This window comes from Megachile rotundata, chromosome 15 (genome assembly GCF_050947335.1).
Source record: "Megachile rotundata isolate GNS110a chromosome 15, iyMegRotu1, whole genome shotgun sequence".
Classification (NCBI taxonomy): domain Eukaryota; kingdom Metazoa; phylum Arthropoda; class Insecta; order Hymenoptera; family Megachilidae; genus Megachile; species Megachile rotundata.
The window spans coordinates 2,993,996-3,019,046 of record NC_134997.1 but is presented as its reverse complement, the minus strand read 5'-3'; the positions used below and the strand labels follow the sequence as shown (position 1 = coordinate 3,019,046).

Below are 25,051 nucleotides of genomic sequence, written 5' to 3'. Positions count from 1 at the left end.
GACGGTCGCGGGGTGTTGTCGCTTATTTAGCTCTCCCACACGGGTCCGCTCATTCACGGACCCACTCTGCAGTCTTCTTCTGCAGCATAACTTGCTTGCAGAAAGAGGCTTGCCATCAAACTTAACCTAACCTAATCTGACCAGTTTAAGTAATTACTATAATCTATGTTTTTCAACCTTTCTTTATTTGTAACTTTTTCATAAACAATGAATGTCGGCTGCAACCTTCTGAAGTTGACAACATACGTGTGTACATATTTGCCTCTATCTTCAGCGTAAATCAGAAATACAGTTTAGAATTTACTTATAAGACGCAAAATTTTGCAAGGGATCGTCTAATTTTCTGTTACAGAAAGTATCGATGTTACATAAGGATTTATTAAATGATTGGCACGTTTTGGATCATTTTTCCAATCATTTTCACTGCATACAGTGAATCAAAACCATTTCCATGCCTACGAGTGGGAGAAGCAGTTTGGAACTGCCCCACAGGAAACAACTCAGGGTTCCTTATGGATATCACTAAATACACCAGAATTCATGTAAACATAAGTATAAATACTAAATTATGCACTTTTGCAAAATTGTACATTAAGTAGTGAAAAATTGCAATTCCTGAATCGATACAGTAGTAAGGAAGAGAAATGAAGGTTCTGTCAGGGTCAGGATTATTTGAACGAAAAAAAGTCTCCAAATTTAACAAGTTCATTTAAATATTCTACAACATTAGGGTTTGAAATATCAATATCACTGACACGTGGTTTTGGATATATGTAGAAGTATATTTCCGAAATACTGACGACAAAACAGCTCTATTACTAGATTCCTGGAGTGGGTATTGTATTCGTTGCATTGAAGAAGATATCCCGATAAATAAAAAAGATAACAATATTTACGATTACAGAGAATTTATAGTCACTAGACGTGTATGCATTTTGTTTATCGAATAAGTTTGTTCATTGCTTTTCGCATACAGAGTGTCTCACAACTAGTGCAGGTCCCGAAAATGGAGGGTAACTGACGTGAATTTGAACAAGATTTCCCTTTGCAAAAATGGTGTTTGAAGCTCTGTTTTTGTGTTATTAAGGAAAAATACGAACCAATCAGAGCGCAAGGTGGGAATAGATCAAAGTGAAGTTTTCGTACGATGATTCTTCTTCGCGTAGGCCTTGAATTTCGCAAATTTCTAGCGCGCTACTAAATAAGAAGAATTTGATAGGCAACAAAACTGGATTCTCGCTTTGCGGAAGTCGCGAACTATGCTTAAACGTGCAGCATCAACATAAAGATAGATACACAGCTTTCGTAACAGCTTCCGTATATCAGAGTAGTAGGTATTTCCCTAGGTAAAGTTTTATTCAAACTAGAATGTAACGTGTGACTACCTTTCGTTCCAATCCTGACAGAATCAGTGTATCATCATATATTTCTATAATATTTATAATAACACTGTTTAATTCAAATTACTATGATTAATATTACCCGTTTCAATAAAAAAACATTCTCAATTATTTAGATTAAATGTCAAAATTATCTGCAATGGCTTCCATCCTATTTGTTCAGCTTATTCCTGAAAAGGTACATAACGTCCATGGATATATCGGAATGTGGCCTGCCAATGAACTCGAGCATAAGTGAAATTTCGAGTACATTCAACGGAGAGAACATCTATGAGTTACAGCTGCATAATGTGAACGGTGCCATCGTCAGAAACCATTTAAAAGGGTTTCCAAACCTACAAAGGTTCACGCTATCAAGCAGTGATCTTATAAATTTGAGCACCGACCTATTCGCAGATGTACCATATCTTTCTCAGTTTTCTTTGGAACATAATAAAGCCTGTTTACCTTTGGGATTCTTTAATAATACACGAAAGATCCAAAGACTTCACTTAAGTGGTAGCATGATGAATTACCTCGAGCCGGGCATATTTGATCCGTTGACGAAATTGCGCGTGTTGATCTTGCGGATAAACAGTTTCACAGATAAACAACTGAAACCTGGGATATTTGATAACCTTGCGTCTTTGACGCATCTGGAGTTGAGTTCAAGTAATTTAATCACTTTGCCGGAGAACATTTTCGCAAAACTAGGAAGTCTAACATGGCTAACGTTAAGGAATAACAGTTTTATGTCGTTTCCAGAAGGTATACTAAAGCATAATTTTAATCTAACGACCATTGATTTGTCGCATAATACCAGAGAAATATTTCTGTTCCAAAATTTTTTCGCAAATTCGAATCCCAGCGGTTTGAGCACGATACCTGAAGACCTGTTTTGGGGCTTAATATCATTTATTTCTATTAATCTAGAAGAAAATTATATTAAGACACTACCTGAACGTATTTTTGAAGGACTACAGCAATTGTCTTTCCTAAGTCTAAATTCCAATAGATTAATTACACTACCAGAGAGAATTTTTTCCGATATGATTAACTTAAGGCACCTGAAGTTGTCAGGCAATCGTCTTACTTCGATATCCAGGTAAGTTTACGATCGTACGTTTACTTATCATTTCTAATGCTTATTTCAACTGGTTTTTGGAAGACATGAATCGGTTAACACGTTCGCGACGGGGTGTGCCACCGGTGGTACATGCAGAGTTGTCCCGTCGGGCGGGATGAGCCACCGGTGGTACACGCCAGCGTCGATCTAACAAAAAAGTGATTACTGTAATTAACAAATTTATTTATATATTTATATACATAAGAGAACTATTTCTTTTTGTGAATTTGAATATGTTTCATTTTGTGAAACATTGTATACGCAAAGCCGACTGATTATCGCAAAGAGGGCAAAATGTATTGTATTACTTCTGTTACGTTCCGAACAGGAATCTTTTTCAAAATTTCCTTTGTAGTTCTGACCGACCGGATGTGTATCGATAATGCGTATTGCATTCTGGGAACACCCTGATCGAACGCAGTAACGGTCTTTCAATGTTTATTAGATAGACTATCTTTTGGCGACTAAACTATGATTGTTAATATAACACATTCCTTCCTTGAAATCAACGTGGTCCCACGGCCAAAATCTTAGATCATTTCACTTCTCCGAACCGCCGAATATAAACGGAAGTCACACTCGTGTGGTCCGATAACGCCAAGCGTTCTGGAATGTTCCTCAAGGGCCCACGAGGCAATATAAAATTGTAATAGAAATAGTCTTTGCAACACTACAAAATTATATAAATTACCCATAGTATTTCTTTATACCGTTATTATGAATACGCACACGTCAATCAGTTCCACAATAGTTACAGTACCGAGCGCGATTTAACTTTAATGATTGTAAAACGAAATAGGTAATGTTCATTCTAAATTTCTATAATGTATACAGATTAACATTTTATATTGTATTGGTTATGCATGTAAAATTATTCAATAGCTAATTAACAATCCGTAGCTCAAGAGTAAAGAAAAGAACTATATAGAAAGAGAGAAAGATAAGAGCTGGACAAGGGAGGAACACATGCACCCACCATCACCGCCTAATTAACGAATCACGGTCTCTTACGCATTAGCCTCGCAGCCTAATTCGTTAGGCGCATATCAATGCAACATAAACAATTTCGGACTAGGCCCACTCTGGTCTTCTCCGAGAGGTGCAAGTTGCGACACTCTTCGGTGTATAATCGCGAGGTACGTGTCGAGGGTCCGTGAAGTGGCTTAGAGACGAGTTTGTTCTAGAATTTGTTAAAGTGCAAAATTCAGACAAAGACTCTATCTTCACGTAAAACTTTCGCGTTATATAATCACGTTAAATTTTCAATTCAATTAATTATTGTATTTTTCTATTTAATTATATTCAATTCTATTCTTTTTAATTTAAAGTATAATTTTATTTTATAGTTTAATTGAATTTCACAATTGGTCAGTTCAAAATTATCATTGGTGGAGCGTCTTCATGTGTGTGTGTTCTTCCCAGGAACCAGGCGTAGTTGGCATTTCACATTTTGCAAGAGGTTGATTAATTCTAAATTCATTCAAGTACAGACATTTTGGTGAGTTGTTTCCTTTATTCTTCCAGCTATTTTATGAATTTTTCGGCAAGTAAATCAGTAGTTAATTATTTAACTTTGGGATTTCCCTCACTGAATTATAATCTTATTTTGTATTTGAATAATTGTTTCTCCTTCAAATCTACGAATTGCGCGTCTCGGATATTTACAATATTTCTGTTCAGTTCATTGTGATTTACATTATATTACATACGCTACCATTCTAATCGTTCCATATTTTATAAAATATAATCTTTTGTATCTTTTAATTATTTTGAATTACATTTCTTTTATTGCCTCCGTCATATCCTATAAACATTGCGATCTTGTGAAAGGGCCCGTATGGGACTAGCGTATCTCCGGATCCACAAAACATTAAGTCCCGTTAACAATTAATATTGTTAGGGCAAACAAATCTTCGAGGCTTTATACGCGCGCTTCCCGCACGTAACACTTCAAAAGTATTTCAACTAAATATTGTGATATATATAGAACACTACCTTAGAACAAAAATGTTATATAAGTTATTATAGCAAAATATTAATTTTATTATACTGTTTCGATTACCAAGAATGGGGTATAGTTCCGACAGAAACAAAAGCTTTTGAGCGTTTTATGTCAAAAGATGGACAATGTTGAAACACGTAGTACATGATTTATTTCAAATCAGCGCCGCCAGGTGGGAGAAAGTGCGAACAACAGCGTCGCCCCACGGAGGGACCACTAAATACAGGCCCCGTCGCGAACGTGTTAAAAATAGAATACGGAATTTTCACACATTAAATTAGTTAAAGCTGATGTTTTTGATATTATGATTTTGAATTACCAGTAAGATGAAGTTCATTATTGTACGTCAAACACAGTCGGTCACGAAAATATTCGGACACCACTATAGTTTTTACTATTATAGTCCGTACTTCAAAAATGTATACAATAGCAACAAAAAAAAGGGTTTACATATGTTACTATGCAGTGTGTAGTTAACAAAAATATAAAAGATATTTATTTACGATTAGTGTTTACAAAAATAATTAAACAAAAATGGTAAGTATGTTTATTTTCATGTCACGAAAATATTCTGACACTTGCCGTACTTTTGATGTTTCCAGGTTCCAGGAGCTGACTGAAATAATGTTTGTAAACATCATTCATACTATGTACAGAGCACGTTATAGATCAAATATTTGTGAGTTTTGTTCCAAATTTATGTGAAATGGGACGCAAAGTGTGAATACGTCGTTTAATATGCGACAATTAGTAATTTTTCATCGGGAAAAGAGCAAATTAATTCGGAAAATTGCTGATTTATTAAACATTAGTAAGAGCACGGTATGAGATATTGTGCGACGGTATAATAATCTATCCCTCAAAGCGGATGCAAACCGATCCTTAATATTCGGGATAAACGCTCGATAATGAGGAAAATCAAACGTGATCCTCGGATAAGTGCTCCAAAGTTAGCAGTTGAATTAAATAATGATCGTGAAATATCAGTGCATCCGGAAAACATAAGAAGAGTGTTAAGATCAGAGGGCTATAATGGAAGAATAGCTCGAAAAAAGCCGTATATTAACGCGAACAACAGAAAGAAGAGACTGAATTTTGCAAAAAACTATATTTCAAAAGAAGGTCAGTGGTGGGAAGACATAATTTTCGCGAACGAATCCAAATTTAATATTTTTGGAAGCGATGGAAGAATTAGAGTGTGGCAGAAATCGAAAGAAGAATTGTTGAAGCAATATCGCTCTTGACGAAAATCGCGTAGAGTTGGATATTGTTCCCGAGGAAATAAAACGATAGTTTTTTGCCGGACTTCCGACGGAACAGTAAACTTATATTTTAAAGAAAAAGGAACTGTACATTGGTCAAAATATTAAATATAATCGCACGACACACACACAAATCAAATGTCTTTTAACGTAATTAAGTAACTTATTAAATACCAAAAGAAAAGGTGCCGAAGCAGTACGTTTTACTGTTCGTGATCGTGAGAGTATCTTAATAGAGAAAAATAGAAAGAACGTTTCGTTTGCCGAAGTTGCTGGTAACAAATTCAATACGATAAGTAAGTTAACCGTCGCCGAACAAAACATATATCGTTGGAGGCTCCCCCCCCCCCCCCCCCCCCCCCGCGTCTCCCGCGCCACGAGGCTCAGCAGTCGCGCGAGCTAACGAGCGAGCGAGACAGAACGCTCGTTCGAAAACATTTCGACCGTTGTTCGAACAAGAATTAAATCCGACACATACGAGGTGTGACACAAAAGTAACGAGACTAGGTCTGTAGCTTGAAAAAACAATGGAATTGGCAGCAATTGTTTTTTGTGGCATCATCCCACATACCTTCTCTATCCATGTTGCCAATTTCGATTGAATCGGTCATACCATTTGGAAGTATTGTGTTATTTAGTGAACACGTGCAACTGCACGTAAAAATCGCATAACATATAAACATCAAGTTTTTTGTAAAATTTGTTGAAATCTTTTGTAACATGTGATGAGATTTGGATTTTTACCTATGACCTAGAATGTAAGCGCCAGTCAATGGAGTGGAAGTCAACAGGATCCCCAAAACCCAAAAAGGCATGCATGTCAAAATCAAAATTCCACATTAATGGAATTGTAATGATTGAGTGGTTTCCCAGTGGTCAGACTGTTAACCAACACTAATATATTAAAGTCCTAAAAAGATTTAGTGAAAAAATTTGGAAAGAAAGGCCACAGTTATGAAGCGATGGATGGTCGTTGCACCAGGACAATGCATCCGCTCACACGGCACTGTCTGCCAAGTAGTTTCTGACCAGTAAAAATATTACTGTGATGGGGCATCCTCCTTATTCACCTGATTTGGCTCCATGAGACTTTTCTTTATTTCCTAAAGTTAAATTTTGCTTAAAGGGAACCCACTTTACCTCAGTTGAAGAGGTTCAGGCTGAAACGGAGAATCTCCCGAAAGGACTTCCAAAAACCTCGTTCCAGAATTGTTACCAGCAATGGCAGCACCAAATGCAAAAGTGTATGAATGCTGAAGAGGACTACTTTGAAAGTGATAATGTCACGGAGAACTGATTCTGCAGGTACAATGATTTATTGAACTTGTCTCGTTACTTTTGTGTCACACCTCGTATGCAGCCGACTGTGAAACACGGTCGTGGTTTTGTGTTGGTGTGGGGCTGTATTTCGGCTCATGGAGTAGGCGAATTAGTTTTTATTGACGATATCCTCCATAAAAATAGTTATCTGCACAAAACAATTTACAAAACAATTTAAAAAAAAGTGCTGATAATATGGGACTTCAAAGTGGGATAAAATTTTATCAAGATAACGACCCAAAACACAAATCGCGTATTGTGCAAGAATTCCTATTATACATTTGCAAGAATGTCCTCCACCCACCACCGCAATCGCCAGATTTAAGTCTCACTGCAAAAATAAGGGATGAATTAGATCGTCGATTTCGAACAACTCCCATAAACACAAAGGATGAACTAAAAAGACGTCTGCAAGAAGAATGGTTACGTATTGGGCAAGATTATTTAAAAAAAATAATTTGTAATATGGGTCATTCCACGCCAAATCGATCACTTTTGGAAGTCACCATCTTCGATTTTGCTCCAATCGAAATATGTTGTAGTCCATGTGAAATTAGGGGGGGGGGTTTAAGTCATCATTTTGCCGGTTTCGAATTTGTTAATGAATGACAGGTCGTCAAAGTTTGCAATTTTTGCCCATTTTGGCGAAAATGGGGTCCACTTGGGAATTTTTTTCTCAGAAAGTACTGAACCGATTTAGCTAAATTTTTTTTTGTTTTATTCGTGAAGGTTTGGGCTATTTTAAAATATTTTTTTTAACTTTGTCAATTTGTTATAAAATGTTGAAAAATTTAAACAAATTCTTTTTTTGCGTTTTTCTCAATGAGGGGCGCAAAGGGTTAAAATTTAAAAAAAATATGTTCATATTTTTTGAAGCTTCCCCTTTAAAATGAGCCCTTCAGAACGATGGAGCCTCGAGAATTGACGTCTCTACAAGCTGGAAAATGACGCGGGGTACCCCCATTTCACATAGGCGAGTCGCGCGTTCAGCTATTATGATCGGTTGTTTTATATCACTGGCCTCAAAACTATACAAGAAGACTTCGTACGCGATTAAATGACTCTACTGGTTGGTTAATTTGGCGCCGCTTCCGAAAAGGTTGAAATGTATTTAATGTACTACCTAACGAGTAAATAGGTTTCATTCATATCTGTTACGTAAGTGTATGATTGAATGAAACAGAAATTACTTCATTAGGAAATAGAAATTATTTTATACTTTTTAGTGCATTTCGAAGTCGGTGTATTTCTTTTCTTAAAATTATTTTATTTTGTTCCTATTGTATACACTTCTGAAGTACGGACTATAATAGTCAAAACTATAGTGGTGTCCGAATATTTTCGTGACCGATTGTATCTCTTGTGCATGTGTATTGCCGACCTGTACCTGTAGTGTTTATAGACTTTATAATTATATTATTGTAAAAGTTTTTCATGCTATTTCGGCCGGCGACAATCAAATTTAAGAAGCAATACCGATATAGAAAATATTTATTATTTCTACTATAATCCTTAATTCATAGTACACCGCAAAGAAGATATAGGATTTAAATAAACAAATCGATCGATATTCAATTTTGAATAGATTTCGTTCCACGTACCTTCATTCATTTTAACGAGAGTTAATACTAGCAAAACAGATTCGTAGAGATCACTTGAAATATGCGCATATGGTTCGGTCAGGAAACTTCTAATTCTTGAGTAATGGAGGCAGTAACATCATTTCAGGTAAAAGAGTTACCGCACAACTCTGCAGCAATTAGCTGCATATATTTCAAATGTATGAGATTTTTCTAGAACCTTTATATAGAAGGACATTTATTGTACTTCGATCGTATGTAAAAATATGTCTAAATATAATAGTTTAACAGTATTTTGAATATACAATCAGTTATACCGCATATATTATACTAGGTATGCGCAGTTTAGAAACAACCACAGGTACAATAGCGTAAATATACAAACTTTGACAAAAATATAGTTTCGAGAAATTCGTACATCTCAAGAAAGGAAGATTTCCTGACGGATCGATATATGTTAGATGAACAACCTATTCGAAGCACAAAATTAGAAGGGTAAACAAGGTACAGAAATGTTCCGCTTGCAATTAGTACCCACGATCAGTTCATCAAAAACAAAGTATTAAATGAAACAGTGCAAAATGAAGTCATCTTATTACATAATAAATAGGCATAAGGAAACTTGTAACTGAGATTATAGACGAATATGAAAAGTTTTATTTTAATTTTAAATTACCTTTACATTAATTTATAATCGTATACAATACATATACATAGTGTTTCATTTTCAATTCGTTAAATAGCGTCAGAATATTTTATTACAGTAATTATTCGAATTATGCAAATCTTTTGGGTTTGAACTTTTACGCTTATCTACTAGTCCCATTTGATTGATGGTTTACCGATCGCAGAAAAGAACAGCTAGCAAAACTGACGTACATCGTACAGGTCCTATATTGATGAAGGCTTTATCGAACATGGTTAAGAACAGCGAGAGTAAACCAAACATAACAAAAAAGTAACATATTTGTGAGACAATTGTATTGTAAGAATAAAACCTTTTTATGTTGTTTTTTTTTTTTATGAAACTCCTCAATATATCTGTGTCATTTTCCTAATTAATATATAGGAGTGTAGAATGTATATGTATAGAATGGCAACCACTGCGAAACTGCGTGTATGACTGCGTGTATGAATGTTGACTTAATGAAAGGAACAGTGTGAAATAGGTTGTGTAAATAAAGTATGAAATAGGTTATGAATGTTAAAATGTGAAATGCTATGCGAAGTGGTTGCTAGCGATCGGGAAAAAGTAATGATAGGGCTTCAGTATAAATACGGGATTTGAACAAACATAACGTGACGCGACAGCAAAATACGAATTGTTTGATTTTACGATTTACGATTTATGATTTATAGTTGAATACGTTAATCATTATTTGTTCTTGTTGTATTTTCTGTTGTGTTCTCTTAATGAAGGAAGGATAGTTTATAAAATTCTATTCCTACAAATATAACACCAAACACATCGTAATTCGGAACATATTTATTTGTAATTTCAAATGTTATGCTTACACTGACGACTTTACTTTGTTGTATGCCAGGCTATACAAATATATACAGGGTGTCCTATCATTTTCTAGCCTAACTTTGCAAGCGTGTTCTACATGCAAAAATTAGAAAAAAATGTTAAATGAACTTATGCTCTTAAATGTTTTCTTAAGGAATTACAACTAATAATACAAAATTATAACGAACTGGCATTTCGTCGACACAGCGCACAACGGTATTGATGGATTCCAGGAGAATTAACAACACACTTTATTTTACGAAAACTCGAACAACTTTGTTGGATCGACTAACAATAAGTACTAGACTCTTTCTGAACATTGCGAGGTTTATATGTATATGTTACGGTGAAAGACCGAAATTGGTGAATGTCAACATTCACCGGTGAATGTCCGAAATATGTATGCCGAAATATGTATGCTAACTACTCTTATTTCGGACATTCACCGGTGAATGTCGACATTCACCAGATTTCGGTCTTTCACCGTAACATATATACTATTGCTGGAGATAGGTTGAGGTAGGGACGGTGGTCAAGAGACAGTGTGACTCAGGATGGATGCAAGGTCCAGGATGAGTAAGGAGTAGAAATCGTTTCGATTAGTGTGTTTGTTGGGGATGAGTCTGTAGTATTGCTATCTTATTTGTTTGGATGCGTTGGTCATCCAACAGTATTATAAATATCTTTCTTTCTGTTTATAAAAGCTCTTATGTCTACCTGCTCTGGTAATTGATATCCACATTTTGTATTAAAATTTTATTACCGAATTAACATTTCGAAATGATATTCGTTATTACGAATACGTCGATGAAATGCCAGTTTATTATAATTTTGTATTATTAGTTATAACTCCTTAATAAAACGTTTAAGAGCATATGTTAATAAAACATTTTTTCTTATTTTTGCGTGTAGAACACGCCGGCAAAGTTTGGCTGGAAAAACTGGGACTTGTATAGCCTGTCCAACTACTCAATGCCTCCGATGACCACGATAAAATATCGAGCTTATTGTACGCATTAAATAAAAACATGTCTAAAATTCTGAGTGGCATCAAATTTTATTAAATATTATAAACCTGAATCCCTACCGAATACAACAACTTCAGAAAATTATTACAAATAAATATGATTTGAACTACGTCATGTTTGGTCGTATTTCATTTAGAAAGATGTCACGAATATGATGGAAAAAGTTGTATAGAAAATGGATTAAAACTAAAGAAGTTAGCAAGGGGCATTGGCATTGTAAACAATTGAATAGACTCCTTGCCAACTGTCGCAGCGTCTGTTCCTTTTTCATTCCAAGTTATGTTGTGTTTGGCCTCATTTTGATAAGAAAAATGAGAAAAATTTATTGGTAAAAGTTGGGTGACGAAAAAGTAAAAAATAAGGAAGTTTTATATTTACACATGTACAGTTTTAGGAAGTTTCCTCAACTGGAAACATCAGTTACATTTCTCGCCGAGCGAGCTTACACGTTTCGAGGGGTCTTACTCTCCAAGTGGTGGGGATAATGTTTTTGCTGCTATCGAATAATTACTGTATTAAGGATAAGAACAAATGTTACAATAAAATGAATTCATAAGTAATTTTGTTATATAGTTATAGCGAAAATGTTTTAATTAAAATTACGTAGTTGTGAGAATGAACTCTACTACGTCTGCTGCTATCGACACACATTTGTACGCGAAATTTAATGAAATTGTGCCAAGAGTTTTTTGCGAATAGTTCGGAAACTACACCTGATTGGTGGTTACATATGTATGAGAGACTGACACTATAATGTATTAAAAAATCATCGAAATAAGTGAGGTCGTGTGTTTTTGAAATCATTGCCGAATTATTGTTATGTATTATTACAATTTATATGATCTTAGAAATGTTATTAAGTATTATAAAGGAGAGAAAATTCATTTTACAGACTAATAACATAATTCAGAGAAAAAATATTTCGTATTGAACCTCTTAAGATGTTTCATTCAAAATCATTCTTCTTCAGATTCTTAAAAGTATATACATATACTGTGCTATCAAAATAAGTATTAATAACGTCCAGGTTAAATTACATAGACTTCATAATATTTGAAACGCATTCACAAAAAAAGAGAGTTAATGCATCTATACTTGTTCTATATGATACCAATTGACTTTGCTTCAACATTGATTTATAATTGGTTTATGTTATAATACTCCAATAATATGACTCGATACATTTGGCATGTACCTCATTTGAAAAGAATACATTCCATTTAGTCGGTATTAAGATATCTTCTCATTTTCAAAATTTATACTGTTTCTGCGAAATTTTTTCTGTTAAAAATTACAGAGATCTTTTTAGCAACTTGAAATCGTTGGAACTATTAGATCTGTCATATAATCGATTGCAAGAAATTGAAGATACTAGTTTTAATTCCCTGAAGAATTTAAGGAACGCTGATTTATCTTATAATCAACTTACATTATCGTCTTCGATCAAAAATAAATACGGAAACAAATCACCTTTTCACAATTGCACTTCTCTCATGGAATTAAATTTGAGGAACAACAATATATCATACATATTCGAAGATTGGGTTAAGGACCACCCACGCCTGCGTACACTGAATCTGATCAGCAACAAAATATCTCACATATCAGTAAGTTAAGAAAAAATTCCTTGCTCTACTAAAAAGTACAATTAAAAAGCTGTGATTATAAAACAATACAGTTACATAACTCGTATTAATTTTATCAATGAGTTACTTTTTTTTGTAATCTTCCACAAAGTGTTTCTGTTCCTTCTTCTATAATTTTAATATTAGTATTTTATTAATTAATATTTCGAAATAACAGTAACAGTATAAACAAAAGTTTTGTTTATTTCGTTCATGTTTTCTTTAAATATTGTTTAAAAAAGTGAGTTTTGCCCGAAAATAGTTAATCGCACGTTAAGCATTCTTTGCGAAGGTGTTCAAATTACCAAATGTTTATATGTCCTGAACAAGAATGTAAAATATACTAATAGTCAATGATGCCTACACAATTTCCACTTAAGTAGGCTTATTCATTTAAACAAATTTAAATAAGAATATTTAATACATACTAAATAAATAAGACAGCGACCATAAATAGTGTATTCATTACATTTGTTTAATTATAATTTCTAAATAACTTCTTTGTTGTATGACTTTATTTCAGGCTGAAGATCTGCAATTTGTGTCGGACGATATTGTTGTATTTCTCCTACATAATAAAATACAGCATATTTATATGGCTCAGGCAGAAGAAATAGCGAAATATCAAAATAAAACACGTGCCGTAAACATATTCGTCGGCAGCAATCCTATAATATGCGACTGCAATCTATACGATTTTGTCCGCTACTTGGAGGGAAAAATGCATCCTTATGTTCAAAATTACTTCACTATATGGACAATGTATTTAATTTGTCATGGACCGGTAGAGATGTATAATGTGCCTGTGTATACTTTAAAATCAAAGTCTTCCAAATATCTAAACTCGAAATCACATGTAAAACAGTGCATTTGTAGAGAAAAAGAAAGGCACACAATATTTGTGGTTGATTGTGCCTCTAAATACTTAGTGGATGCTGAAATTCCCTGGGAGTCTGCATTATCACATAAAAATATATTAATACCAGAGCTGGTACGTAACATTATATTCTTATGTTATAATAATATGTAATATACTAATATAATATGTTACGCTAGTACGTAACATATTATATTCTTAAGCAATTGAAATTTCTTCATTTCTCATAAATAATTTTATTGAATTTAGTTCTATTGAATGTCACTTGAAAACAATAAAACATTATTTCAATATAACACAAAAGTGATGCAACTAGAATATTTGCATATAAAATATACATTTTCAAAAAGTCTTAAAAAGTTTTATTTGAAAATTCTTTAGTTTCATCTGATGAACAAAAATCTGATATCCGCATGCTTTGAGTTGAATAGAATATTATCATAATTAACGACATTTTATTTCAGCAACAATTTTTGTAGTATTCAACTTTTTGTCATAAACGGTCGCACCCTTTCATCCTGTAAAGATTTTAATTTTTCTTCTGTAGCACTTAAACAACTAAGTGACACATTTTCTTTTGTTATATCAAGAAATACTCGATTTTAGAGAGTGAAACTTATTCTCGTTGAAGTGTTACGTGAAATCTGGCGGCACTGGCGTGTAGCTTGGTCCTTCCTCTTTCAGACCCCGCCACGTCGAGCTATCTGCGACTCTCCATTTTAGCATGACAATCGCTAAAAATGGAGCTCCCACTCGCTTCTCCCGCTAGGTGCGAATTACACTCTGTGATTCGTTTTTTGTGTGCAAAAAACATTGCAGCGGTGGACATTCATCGCCAATTATGTGAAATCTACGGAGAAAAGTGTATGAGCGTAAAGCACGTGCGAAAATGGTGCAGAAAATTCAAAGACGGACGTACAGATGTCCATGACGAACAACATTGCGGACGGCCATCCGTTCTAAGCTACCTTCGCGGCGTGGCGGAGAGTTCTATGATGCGGGCATAAAAAAGATGGTGCACCTCATGCAAAAATGCATTGATTTGAACGGCGATTGCGTCGAAAAATAGGGTTAAGTCTAAGCTTTCCAAAAACATATTACTGAATGCCAATAAACATGTTTTTCATTGTGAAAAATCATTGGGAACCTTACTTTAAGGACAACCCTCGTACATATTAGTAACAATAGGTTTTCGCTAATAACTCCAAAACTAAAGCTTCCCCTTAATTACGGATAAGGAAAAAGTTGTTCAGAATCGTGCCCCTGATAGCATATTAAAAGGACATTAAAATCGTCCAAAGTTGATTTCAACAATTTTCAACAATTTTTCGCTAATATCTCGAAAACTAAAGCTTTCCGCGAAATTTGTATATGAACAAAATTGTTCAGAATCATGTCCGTGATAAGATATTAAAAGCACACTAAAATCGAGAAAAGTTTATTTCAAAAGTTGCCGGTTTTTTTGCAATAACAATACTTTGCAATTAAAAAATGAAAAATTTGTTGATAATGGTACCAATGGGGAGTAAGAACCTACCAGATGCAAAAGATTTCGTTCCGATGGGTCCATCCAGCTAGGCGTAATCGGCGGGCATACATAGAAAAAAAAAATATATACTAATCGAATTGAGTAACCTCCTCCTTTTTCGAAGTCGGTTAAAAACTGCGAGGAAAGGAGGTATAGCCGTTAGCCGATTTATGGGAAGCACATGTTTACGCCTATGGACCTCCAAATTCATTTTTTAAACAAAAAATGTAATATAACATGATTTCCAAAATATTATGTATAGAAATCAGTCGTATCGGACGGAAGGTATAAAATGTACATATGTACATATAACTTCAACGACAGTAATATTTTTTCCACGAGCGAAGTTAAAAATCCCAATTTATCCGTATTGTTTCTTTGGACACATACTAGTTTACGGACGCGAAATTTGATCAAAATAGTTGAACATTTTATTTAAAAAGTTTTCAAAATAATGTTAATTTTTAACATAATTTTTAAACGAGAAATTTTTCAAAAATCCACTTACGCCACATATATGGGCCTTCCAAAACAAAAAAATTTACATTTTGTATTTTTTGTCTAGGCCTAATAGTTCCCGAGATATTTCCGAAAATAGTTTTTTCAACCCCAGCGTTAAGGGTTATTTTTACCACTTCAAAGTCGATATACGCCGATAAAAAGAAATACATGTGAAATATTTTTTCGAGTTCTAGAACATATAAAAATTTCATAAAAATCGGCGTGTATGAATTGGGTGATGTCCCTTGTAAGACCGGTCCGGGCAGAACTTGATAGACAAAACGGTTCTCGGTAACCCGTATTTCGAGGTATAAGGTTATTCAGGGCGATCCACGCATCGAACCACTTGAACCCTGTAATAAGTTTCTTATTGTTAGTCGCGACAAAGGTCTAAGTTCGCGCCCGAACATACTCCCCCCGTTGCAAGTGAAGCGAGCAATGTCATTGTGTGTTGATCAGTGGTGTGTTATGTGTTATAAGTGTCTACTATATCTATTGCTATTCTATCAAATGGTAAGTTAGATGTTGACGTAATCTCCATGGGTCGCTTAGTTGGCTTGAAATTCGTTTTGTTAATTTGACAGGAGTGACATGATTTTATATAATTCCGAATATCCATCTTAATTGTAGGCCAATAATAATGTTCTTTGATCCTATTATATTTATTATCATGATTTTCTTGCAAAATTTTATTTATTTCGTCTTGCGTTTTTGGCGTTATTTTATTATTATGGAATATCTTTATGTCGTTTGTAGTAAATACGTACTTTAGCATTTCGTACAATAGATTAGATTTCAAATTGCTGCTCTTATGAGGATAAATAAAAACAAAACTATCGCTGTGAATTTTGGAATGTAATGATTGGAAGCATTTGAACAAGTGTTTGTATTCTATCTTATCGAAATGTAGATTTGATGGAAATAGCAGATATACTGTTTGCCTTTCGTTTTTTAAAACAGATGCGTCATGTAAGGTAGGCTGTAAATCGGTTAAGTCAAAATGTGATTGTATGTATTGGGAATATTGGTTACTTTCATCTAAATCTAAGGACCAAATTAAAATAATTGGTTCGTTGATCTTTGCAAGGCTTCGAGTCCCTACTGGAAATTCTATCGACTCTAGTTGTGTATAATGAAATTTTATAAAATCTTTATATGTTTACGATTGAGTATTGCCAATTTGCGCTTGATTCATTGTAAAAAGTCGTGACAGTTCATTTACATTTGAATTTATACATCCGGGTTTATATCTAATTTCGTAACTATATTCCTCTAGTTTTAATCGCCATCTTACTACTTTTGAAGAGGCGTTTTTGCAATTAAACAACCATTGAAGTGGTCGGTGGTCTGTATAAATGATAAACGTTTTACCGTATAGATATGAACGAAAATGTTCTACCGAGTTGGCGATTGCTAAAAGTTCTTTTTCCGTCGTAGAATAATTGCGTTCCGCGTCGTTCAGGGTACGAGAGTAATACGCGACAGGGAGATCTCGATCGTTTACCTTCTGCGAAAGGATTGCACCAATTCCTACATCTGATGCATCCGTAGTTAAAACAAATTGTTTCTCAAAATCTGGATACTGAAGAATTGGTTTATTAATTAATTTTTCTTTTAAGGTGAGAAATGCTTGCTCTTGAGATTCTGTCCATTTGAATTCTATATCTTTCTTTAATAATTGGGTTAAGAGTTTAGCTATAATAGGGAAGTTTTCTATAAATTTCCTATAATATCCTACCATCCCTAAGAACATCTTGATTTCTATAATATTACGCGGTCTTGGTACCTTTTGTACACTCGCGACTTTATTTGGATTAGGTTCGATTCCTTTATCAGATATGACATGGCCTAAGTATTCACAAGATTTCTTTAAGAATTCACATTTATCTGGCTGAAGTTTTAAATTATGTTCTCTAAGTCTTGAGAATATGTTTTTTAATTTTCGATTATGATCCTCTAATGTGGATCCGGATATAATTAAATCGTCTAGATAGATAAAACATTGTATGTTATTTAATCCAATTAATACGTTATTCATCATGCATTGGAAACAGGATGGAGCATTTTTGAGGTCAAATGGCATTCGGGTGAACTCGTAATGTCCATTAGGTGTAGAAAATGTAGTTTTAGGACTGTCATTGGAATCCATAGGAATTTGGTGAAATCCACTAGCTAAATCCAATGTTGTGAAATATTGTGCATGCCCTAATTGATCTAATGTATCTTCGATATTTGGGGGAGAATATGAGTTGCCTATTGTTTTCTGATTTAGCTTCGATAATCAATTACTATTCTCTACTTGCGTTTCCCAGAAGTATCGAGACTTTCGGGGACCACCCATAAGGGGCTCGACCATGGACTAGTTGATGGTTTGATAATACCGTGTGCTAACATCTTTTCAATTTGTTTCTCTACTTCTGCTTTGTGAATTTGAGGATAACGATAAGTTTTTGCTTGCACTGGTATGTCATCTATAGTCGGAATTTTATAAGATGTCGCGGTGGTACGTGTAAGTAAGTCGAAAGGAAGATGAAATATGTCGTTAAATTCCGAGCAAATTTCTTTAATTGAATCGTATTCTTCTGAATTTAAATGATTTAAACGTAAATTTTGATGCAATACTTGTAAACGATTTGACTCTTTATTATTGTCTCGACTTTCAGCAAGGCTATAAATATATGAATGGTTAGGGATAGGTTCAATAACTATTTCAGGAATTGGAATTTCAAGTGATTCAATGGATGTATTTAATATCGTTATTAACCCTCGATTATAATGATCGACTTTAACAATTGCATGTGGAATTAAAAGAGAATTGTTTGCATTTAAACTCTGCCTAGATATGATTCCCTCTTGAATATTAGATGGATTTATTAATTTTATAGGAATTATTGTTTCGGATCGTCCACAAATTCTCATTGTTGTTTGAGAGAATTGTGGAGTATTCCGATCGAGAGATATGGGAGTTGAAATCGAATTCAGTGATAGCAGAAAATCTTCATAATTGATTTTGGCGCGATGTGCTTTCAGAAAATCATCACCTAAGATACCGTCAAATGGAATATTTGAAGCTACATCCAAAACTTGAAATTTGCCAACGATTTTGCCACTACGAATTGCTAAATCTATTGTTGTTTCCTCGATTGTTTGTATCGTGGCATGCGGGGCTATCCCGTTTAAAATAGTATAATTATTTTTATCTACGGTATAATTTTGAATAGATGATGCCTTAATTAAGGATATGCTAGCTCCCGTGTCGATTAAGAATTTTAAAATACCATTATCTGCTATAGAATGACGTGGTTCAAATAATACATAAGGTAGATTATGAAACGATGACGATGCAGTAGTAAAATTATCTAATGTTAAAGGTTGTTGAATTTCGACGTCAATGCTTCTACAGATATAGGGGGATTGAGAAGATCCTGGACATTGCAAAAATTTGTCGTTGTAGGAGCAACGTTGTTGTTATTTGAGGATGAATCATGATTGATAATGTTTTGTGGTGAAAGGGAATTTGTCGATGTTTGTCCGGGGATGTATTTGAACTGTGAATTTGTATTTTAGAAGCGATTCTTGGGTACATCTTTGTGTTGGAAATTGGCTTTAAAATTTGAGTTTTGATTTGAATGTGTTCTAGAATTATTAAATTCGCGTTTTCTACATTCTTCTATTACATGTCCAAACCGTTTACAATACCTACACTGTTTAGGTTCACTTTGAGGCATTCTGTTTCCATCAATTTAATTATAATGAACGAGTCTGTTAATAGGCGGAGTAGCCATATTGCGATTATTGAAACATTCATTACTAGTGTGATTTGTTTTGTAGCAAATTTTACATTTCCGTGTTTCTACCTGATTATACTGTATTCGCAAAGCTTTCTCTTCCATTACTGCAGCAGTAAAAGCATTACCAGAATTGAGGATTTGGAGCTATCGTTACCCTTGCGTGTTGTGAGTTACAGAGGGGCCGGAACCCACACAATTCTCGAGTGTGCATTCCTTCTCTTACTGTTGGCTCATAGCCACAGTGGCGTGGCCAATGTCAAATGTGATTGAGTGGCTAAAAAACCCACTGATCATATTTTGAACATTCTCGTGTCACATGCTCTAAAGAGCGTAGTCTAACGATAGTGTGCCGCAAGTTGAGCACCAGCGTCCTAGCTAGAATAACTTCCAAACAAAGTGTTAAAGTCAAAAAAGGGGTTTTTATCTCGCGTGTCATTTGCCGCGGCCTTGTCAAGGCCGAATATATACTTACCACGCGAGGTGACGAACGCTCGTCTGGGTATAAACATCGGTAGCTAGCGGATTCCAAAATCGTTTTTGTAAACTCTCCGGAGTGATAATAACAGGAATCAAGTCTAAAGCGGATATCGCAATCTCCCATCAGCGGATTTGCTTTTCGAAGAATTTTACCGTTAGTATCGCGGGGTCACGTTCAAGCGCTCGGGGCATAAAAACAAAGAATTTATAAACCACCCGTATTAAATACCAAAATTTAATAAATTCCCTGTGTATCAGCTTTCAACGAGTGTGTCATTGGCTGAATTGCTATCCTTCCTCTTGCCTTGAAATCTTTCAACGCGAACCCTATTCTAAAAACGGTCCGAACTCTCCTCTCGTGTCCATCTTCATTCGCTCAATCGGGGTAAAAAAAAAAAAAAAAAAAAAAAAAAAAAAAAAAAAAAAAAAAAAGGGAAATAAGTGTTACAGTAGTTCTCAAAGAAACATTTGACACGTATTTTTTTATAGGCAATCGTGCATATTGAAGGGGTGAAAATAGTCTCCAAAGTTAAGGGCTGAAATCATATTTTTGGGAATATCTCCGGGATTAAAGGAGATAATTGGATGCTTTCTTTTGTAAAATGTTATTCTTTAAATAGGAAATTGTTGTGGGCAAAAAATTTTAGTAAGCTTTATTTGTTTAAATAATATTTTGAAAATTTGTCAATTTTGTTTAAATTTTTGTAGTACATGTTGATCTATTTTCTTGCAAATATGTGTGTGTAAACGTGTTTTTGAAATATGTTGTTTGTAGCAATGTTTATTAGATATATAATTTAAAATCACTTCCTGGGAAGAAGGGCAATCAGCTTTTTTATTAAAAATATCATTATTTTTACAATCTTTTACAATATTTTAGACATTTTATACCTTTCATATGCCGTTACTTGATATCTCAATTATTATTGTAAGTGTCGCAGGTATGAGCGTGACGCGGTTCTAATCACCGTCGCAAGGAACATAGGCTTTTATGGCCAATACTGATTTTATATTTTTACAGGCGTAAAGTCTTCGATCTAAATAAAATATTTAGAACTTTTGGAAACATTGGAATTTTTTAAGAAACTAAGAAAATAGAACTAAATTAATTTATTTTTTAATAATATTGGCTGCTTCCTCAATACTTCCTCTCAATGTTGACGGATCCATCAGCCCTATATGTCAACACAAAATAAGGTGTTTCTCCCATGAAACGCATTTGGTCAATGCGTCGGCCACAATGCATCTCCTTGATGGGCATATACTCGATTATAATATCTCCCGTCTGGGCCATCTCTCTGATAAAATGATATCGAATGTCGATATGCTTAGTTCTGGCATGATATCCTGAATTTTTTACCATGAATTGAGCACTTCGACCAACATTAAATACAATCTTACTGTCCGCTTCAGCCGAAGACATTGCGACGGTACATTGCTTGCGGGATTCCCAAGTAATCGCTATACCACCTAACGTAAATGCCAATCCTGTGTAAGATTTCCGATCTATCAGGTTACTTCTCCAATCAGCAACCACGTAGCCAACTAGTTTCTCGTCACTACTATTGTAGACTAAACCGACTTCACGAGTCTTGCTGCCTGTCAGTGTTCTTCACTGTGATAGAAATTACAAATACATAAGGCTTCCAACCAAACCCCTGTATAGTCTAACATCTGGTTTGGGACTTCTTTGCAGCTTTGATCCGTCAATCATTGGTGCTGGACTTGGATTTGCCTCGATCATCTTATATTTCTCTTGTTGTCTTGTCATCTTTTCTGGTGAATTCGATTCCCAGACAATAAGATGCCTCTCCGAGAGACTTAATTTCAAAATTCTTTTGTAGATACTGTTTCAACTCATCAATTCATATTTTATTTTTGCAGCAGATTAGCATGTCATCAACATTCACACACACCATTAATAACTCCTCCTGTTTTCCAGTGTAGAATACACACGGATCAAACTTCGATTGGCTTACACCAAACTCTCGAAATTTGCTACTTAATTTGGCAAACTATTGTCTTCCGCTTTGTTTCAGTCCATATAATGCCCTTTCCAAATGACAAACTCGGTTTCTTTTTTCGAAATCATTTAACATTTTTATTCCCATCTTTCTTACTTTGCTGTGTCGTGACTCATTTTTAATTAAGAATTTCAAGCCCTTTTCAAAATTTCCATAAAAATGTCCTCTTCGAGTACATCGTTTAAGTAGGCAGTAGTTACATCTACCTGCTCGATAATCATATAATACTTTGACGGAACTTACTATACTTTGATCTGATGGAACTCTTCCTAGTTACCGGAAAAAATGTCTCGGTAAAGTCAATGCCTGGTCGCTGCGCAAATCCTTTTGCAACCAATCGTGCCTTATTTTTCTTAAACTGACCATCAATGTTTCTCTTCACGGTTAATACGAAATGATTGCCGATAATAATTTTGTTTGATGGTTGCTCCACCAATTCCCACGTCTTCTTTTCTATGTTACACTTTATTTCAGCGCTCATTGCATATAACCATTCCTCCTTGGCAAGTGAGTCCTAAAAATCTTCCACTGTTACTTAACCTGTACAAACATATTCTGTATTAAAACAATTGACCTCATCCGTTTGTTCAACGCGATCATCCGGAATCTCGGTATTGTCATGTGATTCATGATCCGTTTCCCGTCTCTCAAAATGATAGTCTCCTTGGTCTCCCCCTTGATCCAGTGCGATTTATGCGTGGACGACCGCGATGTCTCTTTGGTCTAGCTTGTGATGCTCTTTCATCTTGATTTTCCTCTTCAGGACTCGATTCCTCCTCTTGTGCTAAAACAGGACTATCCCTGTTGCCATTACTATCATCGAATGCATCCTCAACATGGTCGTCATTATTCCCGTCATCTGATTCCTTGGCACTATCATCATAATATGTATACTTGCGACCTTGAATTTAGTTCTTCGTCTCCGGGTCTTTCCTATAGAAATCTTGAAAATTATCAACTTTATGACGCTTGGGCATTAAAATCTTTACATTCCGCATAATTTCCATACGCCTACGTTCTGGTAACCAAACTTTATACCCTTTGACTTCATCGCTGTATCCAATAAAAATACATCTTTCCGTTAGACATGAATATTTCTGAGCTCACCGTATAACCTTCGTGTCCAAATATCTTGAAATAATTGACATTAGGTAATTCATTATATCACTTCACATACGGTGTTTTTCCTCCCAGACTGGAAGTTGGGCATCGATTTCTTACGTAATTAGCTATCACCACAGACTCTGCCCAAAAACATAGGGGTAAATTCGTCTGCATCAATAGGCATCTCGCCATCTCCACTAGTGTGGAATCTCTCACTTATGCCGTTTTGCTGCAGTGTGGTAGTGTCTTGTCTTCGTATACCTGATAAATACTTAAATACTTATCAAATTCATGGTTAACATATTCTGTCCCATTGTCACTCTGCAAACATTTAATACGCTTCCCTGTTTGGTTTTCGACTTTCGCTTTAAATTTCAAAAAATGCTGAAAAATATCACTTTTTCTTTTTATGCAATAAACTTCTGTGAATTTGGAATAATCATTTGTAAATGTTAAGAAATATTTGGAGCCTTCAAGTGATTCGTCCCCATCGGATCACAGACGTCCGTGTGGATAATCTCTAATAGCTGACTGCTTCCATTTGACTTTTTTTGGAAAAGAAGTACAAGTCATTTTTCCTTTCAAGCAAATGTCGCAATCCAACTTATAAACTTTAATTTTTAAATGTGGTATAATACTTTGGCGAGTCAGCTGCGCAATATCCTTTACGTTCAAATGTCCCATGGTTCGATGCCACTTCTCCAGATCACTAAGATTACTGGTTACCTGATTAACTTCCTGTAAGAAGACGGCGAAGAATGAATAGAAAACGGAACTGAAAATATAATAATTTAATGTTCGGAAAAATACAACCGTAATTCCTCAAATCTAAATAACGAATGAATAATTCTTTATAACAACGGTCCTCGCAACCAGCTTTAGCGATTACCACATTCGCGCTCGCTCCAAAACAAAATGCATCAATGTCCAATCGATATACAAAATCGATATACAATCATGCTCACGCATTGCATTCATTGCAATGTTTACATCAAATGTTTACATTCCAATGCAGAATCATTACATAAATAATATAAATTTCCAATTTTATTTGTTTTCACTACTGTTCGTCCTTCCCGACTTAAAACTGTTGCCTTATCTTTATTAAATATTACTTTTATACCTTTTTCTGTCATCTTAGAGACTGATAATAAATTCATCCTCAAGTCTGGTACGTACAGTACATCTTCAATATTTATATCATTTACACTACCCTGATCACCAAGCGTCTTCAGTTTAGCTCTGCCTTTGACTTGAATCTTCAGAAATTCTTCATTCGCCAGGTTTACTTTTTCTACATCACACTTTCTCATCTCCTTCATTTTATCCGGATCGTTACAAATATGACTAATGCATCCACTATCCAAGCACCACAGTGATTTACGTTCAATGTTTTTATTTTTTATTGCATTGCACATGTCTCTATCTTGTGTTGTCACAAGTAGTGTGTACTTTTCTTCTCTACGGTCAAAGTAATGTGTAGGACATACTCTATTTTCGATCCTAACTCTGCTATCACTTGCCTTGTACTCCATTTTATTGCAACGATAGCATCTAATTTTGGTAGTATCAGTCTTATTAAATTCAGATCTTGTAAGTTTCTTACCTGACTTATGGATAGCTGCGTTAGTACCAGGAATATATGACTTGTCTGAATTACTTCCTTTAATGTTGCACTGCTCAATAATTTTTATTCTCGATATCTTAGGATCTGGCAACTCATTACGTGATATTATAGCACACCTAAACTTTTCAAAGTTAGCTGGCAAAATATACAACAATATCACTGCTAATAGGTCTTCATGGATTTCAACTTCCATATCCTGTAATCTGTCAACGATGTCGACGAATTTTTTGAGACAGTCTCTGATACTTTCGGTTTCTGACATTTTATTTAAGGTTAATTGTATAATTAAC

General features: G+C 34.7%; 3 protein-coding genes across 3 annotated transcripts in view; all 3 read left to right on the top strand.

The window, feature by feature from the left end:
• The window catches only part of LOC105663894 (uncharacterized), a 209,075-nt gene that overhangs the window by 10,653 nt on the left and 173,371 nt on the right, over window positions 1–25,051 (top strand). The window lies entirely within an intron of this gene.
• Window positions 1–25,051, top strand: part of LOC105663427 (uncharacterized) — a 160,082-nt gene that overhangs the window by 53,885 nt on the left and 81,146 nt on the right. The window lies entirely within an intron of this gene.
• LOC143265922 (uncharacterized) lies at window positions 281–13,862 on the top strand. The gene is made up of 4 exons (XM_076540599.1): window positions 281–542; window positions 1,517–2,484; window positions 12,505–12,814; window positions 13,356–13,862. The coding sequence occupies exons 1-4, from the start codon at window positions 384–386 to the stop codon at window positions 13,860–13,862; spliced, it is 1,944 nt and encodes a 647-aa protein (XP_076396714.1). The 5' UTR covers window positions 281–383.

What these genes read in the sequence shown, in the direction of transcription:
- LOC143265922 (XM_076540599.1), top strand. Translation starts at nt 384, where the DNA reads ATGATTGGCACGTTTTGGATCATTTTTCCAATCATTTTCACTGCATAC. An exon ending in CTAAATACACCAGAATTCAT is followed by an intron (nt 543 to 1,516) that starts GTAAACATAAGT and finishes TCAATTATTTAG; the next exon opens with ATTAAATGTCAAAATTATCT. An exon ending in CGTCTTACTTCGATATCCAG is followed by an intron (nt 2,485 to 12,504) that starts GTAAGTTTACGA and finishes TAAAAATTACAG; the next exon opens with AGATCTTTTTAGCAACTTGA.